Source organism: Lontra canadensis, unplaced genomic scaffold (genome assembly GCF_010015895.1).
Source record: "Lontra canadensis isolate GAN:19392208 unplaced genomic scaffold, GSC_riverotter_1.0 scaffold9, whole genome shotgun sequence".
Lineage (NCBI taxonomy): Eukaryota > Metazoa > Chordata > Mammalia > Carnivora > Mustelidae > Lontra > Lontra canadensis.
In genome coordinates, this window is record NW_022631003.1 from 16,517,531 (window position 1) to 16,535,628 (window position 18,098).

The window sequence follows — 18,098 nt, forward strand, 5'->3', positions numbered from 1 at the left end:
AGTTCTTGCATGAAGGTATTTGATAAATTTTGAGTTAACTTTTGTATATGGTATATGGTAAGAGATCCAAATTCATTCTTTCACATAGAGATATCCAGTTGTCCCATCACAGTTTGTTGCAAAGGGTTATTCTTTCTCCTATTGATTGGTCCTGACACCCATTCGTATTTGTAAAACAACACAGTTGTGCACTCAACTTGTCTTGCAGATCTATTTATCTGCATTGCAAGGGTTGCCAGGTAATAATTGCTCAGTGATATGGTTATTTTGAATATTTTTCCATCGTCAAGGAGAGTTGTTACAGCGATATTCTCTGCCATGTTGCTCCCTACGTTTTGCAGGAGAAAACACTTTGTAATGAATGCTCTGTTATCCTTCTTTTCCAAATGTTATTTTCTTTTTACTACACTCTCCTACATAATGAGCATTTCTTTGAGAGGAGCATTGGATACATACAAAAAGTCAGAAACGTTGGCCTGGTTGACTTTGTTCAAGAGACCCACTGAGAGGACAGGTTTTTCTCAACATTGAATGAAGCAACTCCTTTCCAAGTGTTACCTAATTAAATGTGAAATTTGTGGTTGTGGTTTCTGACGTATGGACTTCTTTAAAAGGATCTATGTTTCCAGATGTGTTACTTGGCATCGGCTAACTTTTACAGTGTCTTCTTCACAGTCCTTATTCACTTTAAGATCCTTTATTATAAAATAGCCTGAAGGCGATCATGCATATTTCATACCAAGAGAAAGAACTGTTCTATGTACAAACATAAAGACATACCTGAGACAATGAAAACATACAGTACATGATTAGATATTAATGCCCTGGGAAGATGTTTGGGGGTTACAATCACCCAGATCCTTCCATTAGGAAGTTCTATATAGATCATGGACTGGTGTGAGTTTGTTCACTTGAAAGTGAACCCCAAAGGAAAAGAGTAGAAAAATCTATCACCAATATCATTGAAAATTCCGTATGAATCAGATAATAAAGGATACATATTATAAACATTTGATCTTCTCACCATGCTTTTACAGGTTTACCTTTTGTTTCCTCCCTGCCAGAGTCATAAAACATACTTTAGGTGCTCCCTGCAATTCTGTCATTTCCCAGTAGGGGGCGTTATTGCATTAAAAGCTGCGCCAGTTGCAGCATTACCCAGGTGGGCCTGTGTTCCTTCTGTACTTTAAAGACGGGGGTTTTGTTTGGTTTTGTTTTGTTTTTAACAAAGTCCTGTATATGAATATTTTCTCTCTAAACTCTTAAGGAAATGAGAGTTGAAGAAAAACAGAATGCTTGCAAGATTGTCTTTTTACCCACTGTCTTCAGAGATGATTCATCCTAAGTGACATTTCTTGGAGGATGATATCAAAGTCCCAAAGTACGAAATGCATCTCGTAAGTCATCAACCTCATACAGGGGCTGTAAAGAAAGAAATGAACTGAGTGGATGCATTTGTAACATTGTGGAAGGAAGGAAGTTGGGGGGAGTAGGAAGAGGACAGGAAGGAATTGTACCAGAAGGAAAACAGAATCCTGAGGAGAGTCCAACAGAGAGACTTGTGGGTGATGAAAAGAGGGAAAGAGAAGGGCATCTCGGCAGAGGGCTCTGAATTGTGAAACAGAAGCGCAAACTCAAATGTAGGAGAAGTAACTAAACATAAAGTAAGGTTTTCATCAGAGGAGAAATGGAGAGTGATACCCGCACACACATGCACTGTAATGTAAAAAACGTAAGAAAGGGAAATATAAGGAGCTCCAGGAAAAGATGACTTCGGAGGGAGAAAGAAAACGAGAAGCGAAGAAGCCCCTTACCAACAGAATGCGTCGAAGCTGTCTGGATAGTCGGACGGAATTTTCGTGCAACCCCTCCCAGGCTTTGAAAGTTTTTTCACGATTTTCCACAAAAGTATTCCAGCAATAAAAATAATCTTTAAAAAAGGAGGGGAATGGGGCAGATAGTTCAGATCCCAAATGGAGAGGAAAGAAAGAAAACCCTGCCCCCCCCTTAAATCTCATTTCCCACAAAGTCGAGTGTCCATGCCCTTAATTTTCTTCCTCCTATTCTAGTCAGTTTTGGGCTGAATCCCATCCCCCACCCTCCGATTTTTCTCCTGAATTACAGTCCCGACCAGATCCCCTTCGCACCTTTGAAGGTCATGATGGCTATCTGGACCCCCGCGCGGTGCAGCCGCCGCAGCCCCTCGGGCTCAGCCTTGCGGTCCTCGCAGAAGTAGAGGCGCGCGGTGAAGATCCTCAGGCTGAGGTTGGGGTACCCTCTCAGAAAGTCGGCCACGTGCCGGGCACAGTCGTAGCAGGGGCTCCAGGAGGTGAACCAGGTGACGCGGTAGCACCGGCCGGGGTCCAGGTCCCAGTCTGAGATGTAGCGGAGGAAGAGCAGCTCCACGTGGCAGCCCGACTGCGGACAGAGCAGGGGACTTGAGTGAGTGACGTTTAGTGACCTTTCCTGCGGCGCTGGCAGCTTTACGGCCACGAATTCATCTGCCTGCCACAGTCAGCTTTTTTAGGGTGTCTGCATTTGGGCCTTAGGGTTACAATAAGGCTGTGGGTTTTCTGTCGAACAGAGAAGCAGGAGGATGCGCTGGGTCGGCGGAAGTAGCATCAGGGTACCCCAGAGTTCTCAGTTGTGTCTGTTGCTGTAACATTTAGGAAATACACCGGACCACTAGGGGGCGGTAGGAAGCGTGGTTGAGGACTGGAAGGGGTAGAGGCCAACAGGGGTGTTGAAAGAGAGGTCACAGGACTGCTGTGGGTTCAGAACAATGAAATAATGTACTGGCTCATCGTATGATCCCTGTGATTGTAATAATCTCACAATAGTGAGGTATAGCAAGTCTGCCTAGTATGGCAGAGAAGTCATTAGTCCCAGATCTGAAGATCTAGGTTCCATTTCCTGGTGCCATCACTGAGGTGACTGGGACAACTCACCCAACTCTTGGCTCTTCTAAGTCCTCACCAGTAAAATGGGCTTGTATCGATTGTGAGGATTAAATGAGAAGGAAATGAAGGGTCGGTAACTGCAAAGCCTTCTCTACTTAGAATGTGTCTCATCACCGAACAGGAAAGAGATTAGAATGTAAAACAATTGCAGTGAGATAATTTACGCAAGACAAATGGAGGCAAAGGAAATTGAATAGTAAAATAAACACTTAACAGAGAGCCAGACAATGTCGGTCCACCTGTGGATTATGGATTCTTCCCTGGGATCCCACCAAAATCAGATGTTACTGCCTGTTTTGAGACAGGGAATACTCATTGGCAGAAGTTTACATAAGCCCATCTGGATATGGTGAAGTCGCTTGATGATGTAATTCTCTGATCTTCCAGATGCAATCTAGAGATTGATTGAATCAGTCAACCAATTGAGGCTTCCCTGAGTATTCTGGGTCTCACCATACTGAATGTACTCATCGGCCTGTGATATATGTGAGCAGGAGGGACTAGAAATCATTTGGAAAACAGAATTGAGTCATTATTTTTTGCTACTTTTTCCTTAACTTTCAAAAATTCTAAAAATTTGTTTTTTATTTAAATTTAGCTTGAATGAGCTGATAATATCCTTCCAAATCAAAATTTGGATTTCTTCCTTAATCTCAAAGGCAGTTAGGATGCTGAGGAAAGAGAAGGAAAGTTTGGGGGCAGTTACTCTTGGCATTGAAGCAAGGGGTGGCAGTAATGTGCCCAGCATAATTGGGGAGGACATGAAGTGGCATGCTGTGGGGGCATACTTATTGTGGTTTCCTGGACAGAAAGAATAAGATTTCTGAAATCTGGTGGAGACCTAAGTGTGAAACTGGCTGAAAGTAGTACTCTCTCTAGATGGTTCTAAAAGTGCCTGCCCTCTAGCTTGTAAGCAATTAACTGATACCTTGTTTCGAAGGTGACCGAAGTCCAGTGAAAAGGAGGTGGCACTATCCCGCCGCTTCACCACGTAGCACAAGTAGGTCTCATGGCGACCCTTAGCCCAGCGGACATTCTTGAAATGGTAAAGAAATTTCCTCTGCTTCATCAGGAGGCTGTGGGTGAGGAGAGGGAGGAACTTTCAGGAGCACCACTCACTCACCGCTCACTCCTGGCTTTCCTCCAGCTTTTTAAAAAATCTGTAATGATTTGAGCCACACCAGAGAAGATCCTCTTCCTTACTTTGCTGGATGCCTGAGACCTGCTGAACTTGGAACCCATTATAAACCCCTCTTCATGCTTATATTTAAGACCAGTTGAGGGCGCCTAGGTGGCTCAGTTGGTTAAGTGTCTGCCTTCCGCTCAGGTCATGATCCCAGTATCCTGGGATGGAGTCCCACATTGGGTCTTTGTTCAGTCGGGAACCTGCTTCTCCCTCTGCCTTCCACTCCCCCTGCTTGTGCTCTCTCCCTCTCTGACAAATAAATAAAATCTTAAAAAAAAAAATAAATTGAGACGTAGAACCTCCAAATGGTATGACATCATAGGATAGTCTCCTCCCATAGCTGTCTGTTACATGCTGACAACTTGGACTTAAAAACTTGTTCCTTAGTTCCATAATTTTTTCAAAGTTCCCCTCCAAACTCTGCCTAAATGTCCAGTATGTACTTCAAACCCAACATGGTCGAAACAGTAATTCCTAAACTGTCCTCTGTCCTGACTATCCTGTCTCTTTACTTTTCCATCTCAAATAATCAGGTGAAAAGCTTGGGCTTATCTTTGATTCTTCTCCTCCATATTTAATAGTCTAAATTTATTTATTCAAATCTCAATTTTTTTTTTTTAGTATTTTTTATTTTCTAAACCTCCAAATATTTCTGGTTCATATCTGCATTATTCCCTCTGCTTCAGTCTAAGCCCTCAATCTTCTTTAGGTTTATCTCTTGTCCTGGCTTTCTAAGCTGGTCTGGTTCCCCCCCAGTCCCTCCAAAAGAACATTCTTCGTACTGTGCCAGAGAGATCTCACAAAGACCCAGGTGTGACCATGTCATTTCTATGCCGAAAAGTCCCCAGTGAATCTCTTGTGCCTACAGGATAAATCCCAAACTCTAAGGTGGTATTTAGGCCAGTTTTTACATTTGATCATCAAATCGACATTTCTTGCTTCCTTTCCTGCTACTTTTCCGCCTTCCTTTCCCTATCTTCAAGTGCCTATGCAGCTGATGCCTTGGCACTAGTGTCTGATCCTGTGGTTTTTTTTTCTTTCCAGTCACCTAGCTGATGCACTTCCTCTCAGTGAATGCTTTCCTACCTTTTTCATTGGACAAAACTTATATATCCTTCAAATCCAGTTCACAATTCAACTGCTCTTTCTCACCACTGCTATAGCAAAATTTCTAGGCAAAAAACTGAACACTGACAGCAACAAAAACCCCTCCTGTAGCTTCATTCTCCAGTTTACCTAGTTTATCCTTGTCAAAGCTCTCATCATCTGTTACCAATTGATCACTGACATCTCTGTTTTCCCAATTGGATTTTCTGTGTTTTGAGGCAGAAAGTATCACTTTATGAGAAAAAAAGATAAAATAATTTTTTAAATTTAAATTTTAAAAATGTAATGATTTACAGTGTCTAATGATAATTCAATGTAGTATCTAATGACAATTATGTTAAAATTTTTTCTAGTCTTCTTATAGGCATGTTTACACGATTTTGATTATACTGATCTCATGCAGTTTTGCATCCTGCTGCTTTTTTAACTCGGCAACATAATGCATTACTTGTGTCGCCCACATGTGGGGACTGGTTGCTCTAATTTCCTTATGCCTAGCAGTGTTTTGCATGTCGTAAGCACTAAATTGAATTGAATTTGTGGAGATACTCTCAGCTAGCCAAAGTTTCTTTGCAGCTGTGGACGTAACACAGGCTATACAATGTGGTTGATACCAAAGCGCTAGTGATGTCTCTCTAGTTTTTGTCCCTAGTCTTTCCCAGAAATCTATTTACCAAGTTGTGGAGATAATGCTGCCACCTAATGGCATTGAGCAGAAGTGCAGTAAGCTCTTGAAACAAGCAAAGACCTAGGCGAGGATTTGAATACGGTTTGCTGGCAAGAGAATTGAAACTTTTTCGCCTTCATTTTTTTTTTTTATACATTGAGGTATAATTTACATACTTCACCCATTTAAAATGTGCAGTTTTATGAGTACTGGCGAATGTAAACACCCAAAACTGGAACCACAATTGGGACACAGAACATTTCCAGGGCACCCCTCCCCAAAATTTGCTTATTTCACATTTTCAATCAGTTCTTCCCCCGCTCCCTACACAACCACTAATCTTCTTTCTGTAACTACATTACTCTCCACTTCTAGAATTCCATATACATCTTACATTATCTCTTCCTTTGTGTCCAGCTTCTGGCACCTAGCATAATGAAGTCGAAATTCATTGGTTGTGTTGCATGTATCAGTAATTTGATCCTTTTTACTGCCGAGTAATATTCTATTGCATGGCCATAGCTCATTTACCTATCTGCCTGTAGATGGACATTTGGATTGTTTCCACTCTGGGGCTGTTGTGAAGAAAGCTTCTACAAAACACATACAGTCTTTGGGGGAGGACAGACGTTGAGAATTAATTTTAAAGCAATACATGTGATAGACCGTGAAGTTAAAAGTTAAATACCCAAGTGTCAACCTGATGAGTTAGGTAAGCAGGAACACACTTTTTATAGCTGTCTCAATTTAAATGTCGCGCTTCACACACAGGACGCTTACTGAAATACACTTTAAATCCTGAGGCAGGGAACTACATTAATCACCAGTATACACATTATACCAAACAATATGAAAATTGTTTAATCATATTGTTTTGGAATTCAGTTGGCAGGAATCTGACATGAATGCTAACAAAGATCTAATAAAGCTGTCTTTATTTCAAAATGATAATGTTGTTTTTGGGCAGCACATGTGCTAAAATTGGAATGATACAGAGAAGATTCGCATAGCCCCTGCGAAAACGACATGCAGATTCATGAAGAGTTCCATATTTTTTTTACCAAGATCATGAGTTTTGATGGGGAAAACATGCCAAGTTCTCATATACCAAAAAATAAAATAAAATAATTGTATATTAATTAACATAGCACTTACCACCATTACTGTTACTGTCAGGACATAATTTGCATATAATCATTAGCATAAATTGAATACATCATAAGTGCTTAATCAGTACTGAAGTAAAAGGGGAAAAAAATCTCTTGGGGCTCGGTTTTAAACAGATTAAGCATCATTCCTTACTGATAAATTTCTTTAAACAGTTAATCTACCCTTCTGGGCTGTATGTCTGAGAAAAGGGTGGAGGGTACTGTGTCAGGCAAAGCGGGTGTTTGGGGGGCGTCTGCTGTTGGGAGAAAGCAAAGGTGTTCTGGGAATATAGGAAAGGACATGGCACAGCTAAGGGAATTCAGATGGACTTTGGCTTTCCGCTCACACAAAAATCCATCATTACTGTTTCTTTCAGAAGTGACCAGTCACAGTGAAGCAAATGCCTACGACGTTTTAATTAACTTTCTTGGTCCCTCACTTTCCTTCAGCTGTAGCTAGGAGCCCATTTCAAGGACCTTGCTCTCTTAGTTTCTCTTCTGGGTACAAAGGACTTTGTAGGGGCAGTTTTTCAAGCTCACAGTTTGACAGCTGCTCTAGACAGCTGTGCTCCCTGAGGCAGAACCTGCTGCATCCCCAGCAATGCAAACTGGAGACAAATGGGTTAAAAATAATCGTGACCAAGTCCTCTCCTGTCCTGTGCCATCACTGATGCCCTTTGCAGATATTCTTTTCCCTAATGATAATTACATATTTCCCTTTTTCTCCTGTTGAATTTCATCTTTTCTCCTTGTTGCCTTTGAATTCCAACTATTAATCATTGCCTAGCATTTCATGTACAAATATTTTCACTGAACCCTTTACCTCTGACTTACACCTCAGATTAATTTTCGATCCCATTGCAAGCTGAGGAGACAGTTGACATTTTCGCCCTCAAGAAAATTTTCTGAAGAACATTAGTCTTCCATTAAAAATCGTAATTCTGGGGACACCTGGCTGACTCAGTCGGTGCAGCGTGCAACCCTTGATCTCAGGTTTGTGAGTTCAAGCCCCACGCTGGGTGTACAGATAGATTACTTAATAATACAATCTTTAAAAAAATTTAAAGAAATAAAAATCTTAATTCTGTAGTGTAAATTCTTTGTAAAAGTTAAATTGAGGTAAAGTTTATGGATTAAGTATTCTCATATTTTTTGTAATCATAAAAGTAGGAATAAAATAAGTTGTGATAATAACTTGTCATAAACTGCATGTGAAAACATTGTGTAAATCTTATTAAATGCATTTTAAGAAATATGTTAAGCGGGGTCTGAAGAAATTGAAAGACAAGCGGGGTCTGAAGAAATTGAAAGACTAGGTAGATAGTAAAAATGCCATTAACAGCCCAGTAATTGGAACTATAACATTAAATAACTTGACTGATTTTTTCTTCCCAGAATAGATATATACCATCATAGTGACTTTCAAGCAATTTTTAATATTGGCACTAAAAAATAATTTCCTTACTATGTAGCTGAATTATTCAGTATGTAGCTAAATTATTCAATAAAGGCTCCCCAGGAAGGTTTACAAAGTCCTTTTGCAGTTCAATATTTACAAAATTATTATTACAGTTTCTGCTACTGTTCTTAGTATACTGTATTCTTGTTATTACCTTTCCATGATCTGGATGTCTAAACACTTGCTATGTTAATATTACCATAAACTAGTTCTAACTGCAGTACGTGGCCATACGTGGCGCATGAGTTGAGTGTGGAAGAGAGACAGAACAGAGAATTAGGCAGAGAGCATGTAAGATCTGAACAGATGAGACAGCGCCTGAAAAAATAAATGCACATATTGACCAAGCAGTGAGTCAGATAGTGAGAGGAGAGAAAGGGATAGCTACCGATCTGAAAACTCAGATTTACTCTGAGAGAAAAGCCAGGGCAACCACCCATGAAGAGACTGCTTTACCTGTCCATAGTGGATTCCATAGTGTCTTTCTTAGTCTTAGGCATGGAAAGGCTTGCCTCAAGTCCTGCTGCTTCACTGACTCTGTCTGGTGAGGCATTGACCCCACACATTCAAATTTGAGCTTATCCTCTTAGGCTCCTCCTCCCAGGCATCATCACTACCAGGTACCCAACAGCCTTCCTCCTGTTTGGGTCCAAAAATGGTAGGTGGGGCTGTCAGAGGCAGAGTCACGTGCGTACATGATCAAGGGTTTCTCTGCTTAGTGTATAGGTTCCTATAGGGCTACAGCTCTAAAAACCCAGTCTAGACTCCACAGGTCACAAAGATCAGGAGCTAGTAGCTGTAGACACTAAAGAAATTGTATACCTAGTGACAAATATTATCTTTAATTCTTTTTTTTTTAAGATTTTTTTGTCAAAAAGAGAGTACAAGCAGGTGGAGTGGCAGGCAGAGGGAGAAACAGACTCCCTGCCCAGCAGAGAGCCCTATTCGGGACTCGATCCCAGGACTCTGGGATCATGACCTGAGCAGAAGGCAGATGCTTAGCTGACTGAGCCACCCAGGCACCCCGCATCTTTAATTTTAAAAGCATAATAATAATAATGTTCATTTAAATGGCATCTTACACTCTGTTAGCTGGAAGTATCTATTCCCTTCCTTAATGTGCACACTGTCTCTCAGTCCCAAAGACCAGCACTAAGAGCTCCTGCTTTGCGGCCAAGCAGGTAAAGTCAAATGAATTATATAGAACTTCGGAATAGAAATTTTGCCTCCTAAACTAATGATTTTTTTCTCTTCCTGATTGCACTACAAGAATGACTAGAAGACTAGATGATTGATTGCACAAGAGTAATTTTTGCAAAAGCAGTCTTTTCCACGAAAGCCATATATTTTGAATTCAGAAGCAGCAGCCTCCCCAACCATTAAAAATGTTTATTTCATCAGACAGAACCAGCATCTAAATGACTGCATTAAACTTGGAACGCAGGTTGAACTTTTCAAATAAAAGGCTTTAAATTTCTGCCCTTACATGATTTGGTCTACTTCTCTCTCTCCTACTTCAGTCTGTATGCATTCTATTTCTTCACTTAATAGAAACTTAAAATCTAACTACATGATAGAAGCTGGGTGCTGGGGATGCAGTAGTGAGGAAAGCAGCAAAGGTCTCTGCTCCCTTCTTGCCTCAAGGCTCTAAGTACCATCTACACATTGATTCCCAAATCTCTGGCTCCAGCTTGGAGCATTCCTTGAGCTCAGGACAACTGCAAACCGCTTCTGCCTCAGCATCTTCATTTGAATATCTGATGGACATCTTGAACGTGCCGCAAACTGAGCACCTGTTCTCTCTCCATACACCTGTTCCTTTTGCCATCTTTCCTATCTCAGTGGTGACGTCATCCCTCCCATGGCTCAGACCAACCTGGCAGTCTTCCTTAATGGCTCTCTTCCTTTTAAGGTCCAATCCATTAGTAAATCCTGTCAACTCTACTTGTAGAATAAATCCAGGACTGACCACTTTTCAGCACCTCCAGTTCTGAGCAACCTGGATTGCTACATTTAGCCTCCCAATTGGTCTTCCTGCTTCACTCTCCTTAAATTAGAGTCTGTTCTCCACATAATGCTTTTGGAAGCTTTTTTTTTTTTTTAAGATTTTATTTATTTGAGAGAGGAGGAAGGGAGGGACAGAGGGAGAAGGAGAAGCAGACTTCCTGCTGAACAGGGAGCCAGATGTGGGGTTTGATCCCAGAACCCCAGGAACATGACCTGAGCCGAAGGCAGATGCTCAATGGACTCAGCCACCCAGGCATGTCATTGAAACACTTTAGAGCATGTCAGTCCTCTGTCAATACTCTCCAGGTCTCCCCATTCTCTCAGTAATAGCCAACATCCTTATATGATTCACAAGACCCTCTACCATCTGCCCCTGCTTTACCTCTGAATTTTACCTTGAGGGGCACCTGGCTGGCTCAGTTGGTAGAGCTTGCCATTCTTCATCTAGGGGTTATAAGTTTGAGCCCCACATTGGGTATAGAGATTACTTTAAAAAATAAAATCTTAAAAAAATGATCACATAAGTCTAAACCATAGAAGTTTAGCCTTTCCAATTTGGCCTACTCCTCCCTTCTTTACTCTATCAAATCTTGGACATTAAGGGAAATTTCTGAAGTGGGGTAATGCATAGGATAGCTAGTACTTCTGAGTGCTTATTATGGTTAGACATTGTACTAAGCATGTTAAAGACAAAGTAAATGTATTTAGGAAAACTGTGGTGGGGGCAAATCTCTTGCATGCTCCTGAGTTGTACTCCTGGTCACTGATTTGATGGATTGCAAATTCTACTTTGCTTCCCCAATGGGTACCCAGACAAGGATGGCCTGATGCCAGTTCATGCTCAAGGACTCTCTAAGGTGGGTGTGGATTTAATGTGGGGAATTTACAAGGCCCTCTCTCACTCGCCTCCAACAAACCACACCAAATACGAAGTACAGCAGATTTCACTGAAGTTTTGGCAAAATCCAAAGGAGTAATATATGTGAAAGAAGTATTGAATTAATAGGCTAATTTTGGCTCTTTATAGTTTCGGAAAGAATTTCCAGAGAATTATGCTATTCACAGGACTCTGTTCAAGACCCCATTCCTGCCCTCCAGGCTACTCCTCTCGGTCAAAAAGCCTCTTTTTCTCACTTCCACAGGGAAACTCGACCTTGGGTTCTTCTGGATTATTCTCACCCCCAGATCCTTTTCCTGTGTACACATTTATTTCTCCAAGTCTTTATTTCTGAAAAAGATTCTGAGGACACCAGAAAGAGGATAGCCAGTTATCTTTGGCACTCTGAATTCCATGGAGTGGATGGGAAAGAGGGGAAGGGTACTTCACAGATTCCTCAGTGGAGACCAGAGTGGGGCAGGGCCACAGGCATTCTGATCCCTTTAAATTGTCTCCTCAGATAAGAGCTGGGTCTTTACCATATTTTCATCCAATTGTCCAGAGAATTGCACACCCACCCACACATATATACACATCCTCCTAAAAGATAAATATTAATTTTAGAGACAGTAGTATCTCCAAATCCAAAAATTAGAAATTCCCCAATGGCCCAAATGATATTGCTGCTGTATTTTCATGATTATGCCAAGCTATATTAGTTCCCTTTATGTATTCTCTCATCAAATTATTCCCCTTTATTCCAGCCAGAAATAAGAAAACTGGCCCATTGCTGACCCACATGCCTCTTTGTTTGGTTTTGGTTTCACTTGTTTTCATTTTGTGCAATTCTGATCATTTCTAAGTCTATAATTCAGTGGCATTAATTATATTCACAAGGTTGTGCCACCATCACCACTGTTTCCAAAACATTCTCATCACCCCATAAAGAAACTTCATGACCAGTAAGCAATAATTCACCATTCCCTCCTTGTACCTCCTGGTAATCTCTGATCTGCTTTATTAATTTGCTTTCTCTAGATATTCTGTGTAAGTGAAAAACATACAATGCTTGTCCATTTGCATTTGGTTTCTTTCACTTTGTATGTTTTCAAGATTCATGGTTAGGCATATATCAGAACTTCATACCTTTTTAGGGTTTATACATTTATAATGTCCCATTGTACGTACATAGCACATTTTACTTATCCATGCATTTGGACACTTGGGTTGTTTCCACCTTTTGGTTATCCTGTGTAGTGTCCCAGTGAAGATTTGCATACAGCATGAGACCTTATTTTCAAAGTTGAAGTGGATGGGGCGCCTGGGTGGCTCAGTCTGTCAAGTGTTTGCTTAAGGCTCACGTCATGATCCCCGGATCCTGGGATCCAGCCCTGCACTGGGCTCCTTGCTCAGTGGGGAGCCTACTTTTCCCTCTCCTGCTGCTCCCCCTGCTTGTGCTTGTGTGTGCTCTCCCTCAAATAAATAAATAAAATATTTTTTTAAAAAGATTTTATTTATTTATTTGACAGACAGAGATCACAAGTAGGCAGAGAGGCAGGCAGAGAGAGAGGAGGAAGCAGGCCCCCTGCTGAGCAGAGAGCATGATGCGGGGTTTGATCCCAGGACCCTGAGATCATGACGTGAGCCGAAGGCAGAGGCTTAACCCACTGAGCCACCCAGGCACCCCTAAATAAATAAAATCTTTAAAAAGAAGATTTAATCAAACTAGAAGTGGAGTCATCTTCTGAATGACATAGACATAGACATAGACACACACACACATACATAAAAGTTCTGGGGGCGCCTGGGTGGCTCAGTTGGTTGGGTTTTGGCTCGGGTCGTGGTCCCAGGGTCCTGGGATCGAGCCCCGCATTGAGCCCTGCAGCAGGCTCCCTCTGCTTCTCCCTCTGCCCCTCCCACTCTCTCTCCATCTCTCGCTCTCTGTCAAATAAAAAATAATATCTTTAAAAAAGTTCTGGCTGAGGGGCGCCTTGCTGGCTCAGTCGATACAGTGTGCGCAACCCTTGAATTCAGGATTGTGAGTTGGAGCACCATGCTGGGTGTAGACATTAGGAAAAAAATAAGATCTTAAGAAAATAATTCTGGCTGAAACTGTGATCACTTAAAAAGATCCAGCAGCGGGGCACCTGGGTGGCTCAGTGGGTTAAAGCCTCTGCCTTCGGCTTAGGTCATGATCCCAGGGTCCTGGGATCCAGCCCCGCATCGGGCTCTCTGCTCAGCAGGGAGCCTGCTTCCCCCTGTCTCTCTGCCTGCTTCTCTGCCTACTTGTGATCTCTGTCTGTCAAATGAATAAATAAAATCTTTAAAAAAAAAAAAAAAGATCCAGCGGCTCCTCACATAAGGGCCCTCCTTTCTGCTCAGCCTCTGGCTGGAAAGAGATTTTCATTCCACTTTTCACAAGCTCAGTCAATACCTGAGAAGTAGAAAAGCTACACGTGACGTCTGAACCCGTCAGCCATTCTTCCATACTGTCGATGCAATACTGTCAGGCTGGTAAAACCAGCCCAATACAATCATGATCAGGTTGACTGTATCAGCTCAGGAACCTTTATCAGAGCTACAGAGGATTTTCCTCCCTGTATTCCTATATCACTTAGAACTGGGTTTGGCTAGATATGTCAGGCAAACTCAGTGAATTACTTATGGAAGTTATAATTTCTCTCCCACATAAAACGTGCAGGTGTCTGACAGGGAATTCATTTATTTTCTTTTTTAAATATTTTATTTATTTATTTAACAGAGAGAGATCACAAGTAGGCAGAGAGGCAGACAGAGAGAGAGGGGGGAAGCAGGCTCCCCACTGAGCGGAGAGCCCGATGTGGGGCTCGATCCCAGAACCCTGGGATCATGACCTGAGCTAAAGGCAGAGGCTTTAACCCACTGAGCCACCTAGGCTCCCTCTGGCAGGGAATTTAATCTAAATCTAATTGAAACATGCATTTTGGAGCTCTTCATTTTGTCAACAGTATCTGTGGGTCATGTTTTTGAGCCGGAATGTTTTTCTCATCTCTCAGTTCAACGATGGGGTGTGAGTCTCAGCCAGGCACCACTGGGAAATGAAATGTTGCATATCGGGAACCATACAAAAATAGGGGGTGTGGGAGAGGATATAGGAAGGTGTCTATGGGGTTGCCTGGCTAATTCAGTTGGTGGAGCATATGACTCTTGATATCCAATCTGGGATATAAGTTTGAGCCATACATATTGTGTGGAGATTAAATTAAAAGTGACTATGGAAAAAAAAAAAAGTGACTATGGAGTCAGTTCCTCCAAATTGGTTTCTGGAGCAGAATTATCTGTGAATACTTACTTGATTTATAAAGTAGATTTGTTACGGTGTTGGAAAAATCTATGAACACAACGTAAGTACATTCTTGGATATCTCCTGTTTGAAAATCTCTTCAGTGTAGAGACTATGAAAAGATTTCCTCCAACAGATGTAAAAGTTTTAAATGTTTATTGCTTGAAAATGAAGGTTCTGGAGAGACAAAAATATGTTTTCATGTTCTGTTTGAAGGTGGTATTTGAAAAGCTCTTGTAAGTTACGAGCACAATACTTGAAAACTAAAGTTTGTTCAATTAATATTTATCGAAGGCCTACTATGAGAGATCATAAGGCTGAGCTTTGAAGGGGAACAATGACACCCATTGTAGTTCTTCAAGGGGCTCGTAGTTTTGTTTAAACTTTCCAAAGTAGACAAAATATTTAAATGACAACATAAAAGAATTAAATATCAGTGAAAGACAGATCTAAAAATTACAGAATCAGGGACACCTGGATGACTTGGTTGGGTGTCCAGCTCTTGGTCAGCTCTGGTGGTGGTCTCAGGGTCATGGGATCTGGCCCCATGTTTGCTTGGCACCCAGCGTGGAACCTTCTTGTCCCTCTCCCTCTGCTCCTCCCCACACTCTTTCTCAAATAAATAAATAATGAAAAATAAAAAATGAAAAATAAAAATTATAGAATCCTAATATCTCAGAGTTGAGGAACCTTGGTGTATATCTGGCCCTATGCTTCTCAAAATAACATGCATATTTAAAGATACATTTAAATACGAGTGCATGGCAGTATATTAGATCCTAACTACAGGATAAATAGGTCATGCTATCCTGGAACATACAAGTTTTCCAGAGAGTAGGGAAACAGCATTTTTTAAAATTTTATTTATGGCCCCACTCAGGAAAGAATGCACCAAATACCTTTTGTATTTTTTTTTAAGATTTTATTAACTTATTTGATGGAGAGAGGGAGAGAACGAGACCAGGAACACAAGCAGGGGGAGTGGGAGAGGGAAAGCAGACTTCCCGCCAAGCAGGGAGACTGATGTGGGGCTCAATGTGGGGCTCGATGCGGGGCTCGATCCCAGAACCCTGGGATCATGACCTGAGCCAAAGGCAGATGCTTAATGACTGAGCCACCCAGGTGCCCCTGTATTTTTTAAGCAAATAGCAAAGACGTAGATTACCAGCTTTACTTTTTTAAACCTAAGCTTAACATTACATATTTAGACAATTGTTAGAACTTACTAAGCTCCAGCAGTCGTAAACAACTAGAAAAAGATCCTCAATTTACATTAAATGAGAAATGTATTACCATTAATGCATTAATATCCCTCACTACTAAATACTGAAAGAAAAATATTTTTGTGGGAGATTCTTCCCGGCAATGTTAACTTCACAGCGTATGAAAAAAATCCTGGCCAACTTGGATTACGTTTAATTAAAAAAAAGCAAACATTATTTAAAGTAGAATATAATATGCACATTCATTTTCCTTACATGTATGGCTTTTCCCCAGTATCCTCTCCCACCCTCATGTAAAAAGTAAGGGTTCTCAAAACATGAAAGATTTCAAAGATGATCCTCCCTTGTATGTAGAGGAAGCCCACATCTGCCAGGCTCACAAATGTAGTTGCCAATAGAGCATCATGTAAATGTTAAGAATGAAACTTACATTCCAGGGAAATTTCAGCCTAACATGTGTTGTTTGGGATTATATCCTCAAATCATCAGTATTTATTACTTTTTTTTTTTTTTTTACTTTGAGATTTTATTTATTTATTTGAAAGGGGGAGAGAGAGCACGCTAGCGCACAGAGGGAGAGGGAAAAGCAGACTCACTGCTGAGCAGGGAGCCCGAATTGGGACTCCATCCCAGGACCCCAAGACCATGACCTGAGCCAAAGGCAGGCGCTTAACTGACTGAGCCACCCAGGTGCCCCCATTTTACTCTTACGGGGGAAATTTGAGGAACAATGGCTCTCTAGTTCTCCATAGAAAGCATGAATCCCGGGGTGCCTGGGTGGCTCAGTGGGTTAAAGCCTCTGCCTTCGGCTCAGGTCATGGTCCCAGGGTCCTGGGATGGAGCCCCACGCCGGGATCTCTGCTCAGCGGGGAGCCTGCTTCCTCCTCTCTCTCTGCCTGCCTCTCTGCCTACTTGTGATCTCTCTCTCTCTCTCTGTCAAATAAATAAATAAAATCTTTATTAAAAAAAAAAAAAAAGAAAGCATGAATCCTAAAGCATCCCAAACAGTTGTCTACTAACCTCTTGTATAATTGCAATAACCTGACATGTGTCACCCACTGAATGCCATGAGCTCGGGTGGCTGCTGTATGTGAATGTGAAAGCATGGTACTTGGAATATGTGGAATACGCCTGGTCAAAACTTCAGTATCCTCTGTCCAGGTCACAGAAGCTCCATGAGCAAAAGCTGGGACTTCGTGGATGCGCTTCATTTGTTTTAGCAGCAGTGAGTAGCTTAGTTTGGTTTGCGTGATGGCTCATAACAAAACAAGGATGATGGATAAAATTGAGATGTTATTCACATTTCATGTAAGCTTTTTATTTTTTTTAATTTTTTTATTTTTTTTAAAAGATTTTATTTATTTATTTGACAGAGATCACAAGTAGGCAGAGAGGCCGGCAGAGAGAAGGGGAGGCAGGCTCCCTGCGGAGCAGAGAGCCCGATGTGGGGCTCGATCCCAGGACCCTGGGATCATGACCTGAGCTGAAGGCAGAGGCTTAACCCACTGAGCCACCCAGGCGCCCCTCATGTAAGCTTTTTAAAAAAATTTTATTTATTTTCAAGAGAGGGAGGCAGAGAGAGAATACTTGTTGAGTGCCTGCACACATGAGCAGAGGGAGGGCAGAGGCAGAGGCAGAGGGAGAGGCAGAGGCAGACTGCTCATTGAGCAGGAGCCTTATGTGGGGCTCGATCCTTGGATCCTGGGATCATGACCTGAGCCGAAGACAGAAACTTAACCAACTGAGCCACCCAGGTGCCCCTCATGAAAGCTTCTTAAGAAAAGCTTTTTTTTTTTTTTAAGATTTTATTTATTTATTTGACAGAGAGAGAGAGAGAGAGTGATCACAAGTAGACAGACAGGCAGGCAGAGTCAGGGGGAAGCAGGATTCCCGCTGAGCAGAGAGTCCATTGCAGGGCTTGATCCCAGGATTCTGAGATCATGACCCGAGCAGAAGGCAGAGACTTAATCCACTGAGCCACCCAGGTGGCCTTAGAAAAGCTTTTGAATAAAGTTCTATACCTTGCACAATGGTTATAAATAAAAAGCTACTGAACAGGCATGATTTGCCCAGCATAAGAAAAAAATGTTCCCCCCAGAAGCTTCATTCCCTGTTTCCCTTCTTTTAGAGGAAGGAAAATTC

At 41.7% G+C, this 18,098-nt stretch overlaps 2 protein-coding genes and 1 non-coding gene across 4 annotated transcripts in view; 2 read left to right on the forward strand and 1 right to left on the reverse strand.

The window, feature by feature from the left end:
• RIMKLB (ribosomal modification protein rimK like family member B) overlaps window positions 1–18,098 on the forward strand; it is a 153,014-nt gene that overhangs the window by 21,080 nt on the left and 113,836 nt on the right. The window lies entirely within an intron of this gene.
• AICDA (activation induced cytidine deaminase) lies at window positions 681–17,209 on the reverse strand. 2 transcript variants are annotated; one of them, XM_032854919.1, is made up of 5 exons: window positions 16,977–17,209; window positions 3,889–4,036; window positions 2,148–2,418; window positions 1,815–1,930; window positions 681–1,422 (listed from the first exon to the last, which is right to left on the reverse strand). In XM_032854919.1, exons 1-5 carry the CDS (start codon window positions 17,165–17,167, stop codon window positions 1,369–1,371), a joined length of 780 nt encoding a protein of 259 aa, XP_032710810.1. In that variant the 5' UTR covers window positions 17,168–17,209; the 3' UTR covers window positions 681–1,368. The 2 variants fall into 2 exon arrangements, with proteins under 2 accessions (XP_032710810.1, XP_032710811.1); XM_032854920.1 differs by lacking the exon at window positions 16,977–17,209 and adding an exon at window positions 8,984–9,072.
• LOC116866471 lies at window positions 6,873–6,976 on the forward strand. Its single transcript, XR_004382403.1, has one exon. It is a non-coding gene; the product is annotated as a U6 spliceosomal RNA (small nuclear RNA).

Excerpts from the sequence above, each read along its gene's own strand:
- AICDA (XM_032854919.1), bottom strand. The coding sequence starts at position 17,167 with ATGAAGCGCATCCACGAAGTCCCAGCTTTTGCTCATGGAGCTTCTGTG. Across the intron at positions 2,419-3,888 it reads TCGGTCACCTTCGAAACAAG|TCGGGCTGCCACGTGGAGCT; the intron begins GTATCAGTTAAT and ends CTCTGTCCGCAG. Across the intron at positions 1,423-1,814 it reads AGCTTCGACGCATTCTGTTG|CCCCTGTATGAGGTTGATGA; the intron begins GTAAGGGGCTTC and ends CTTTCTTTACAG.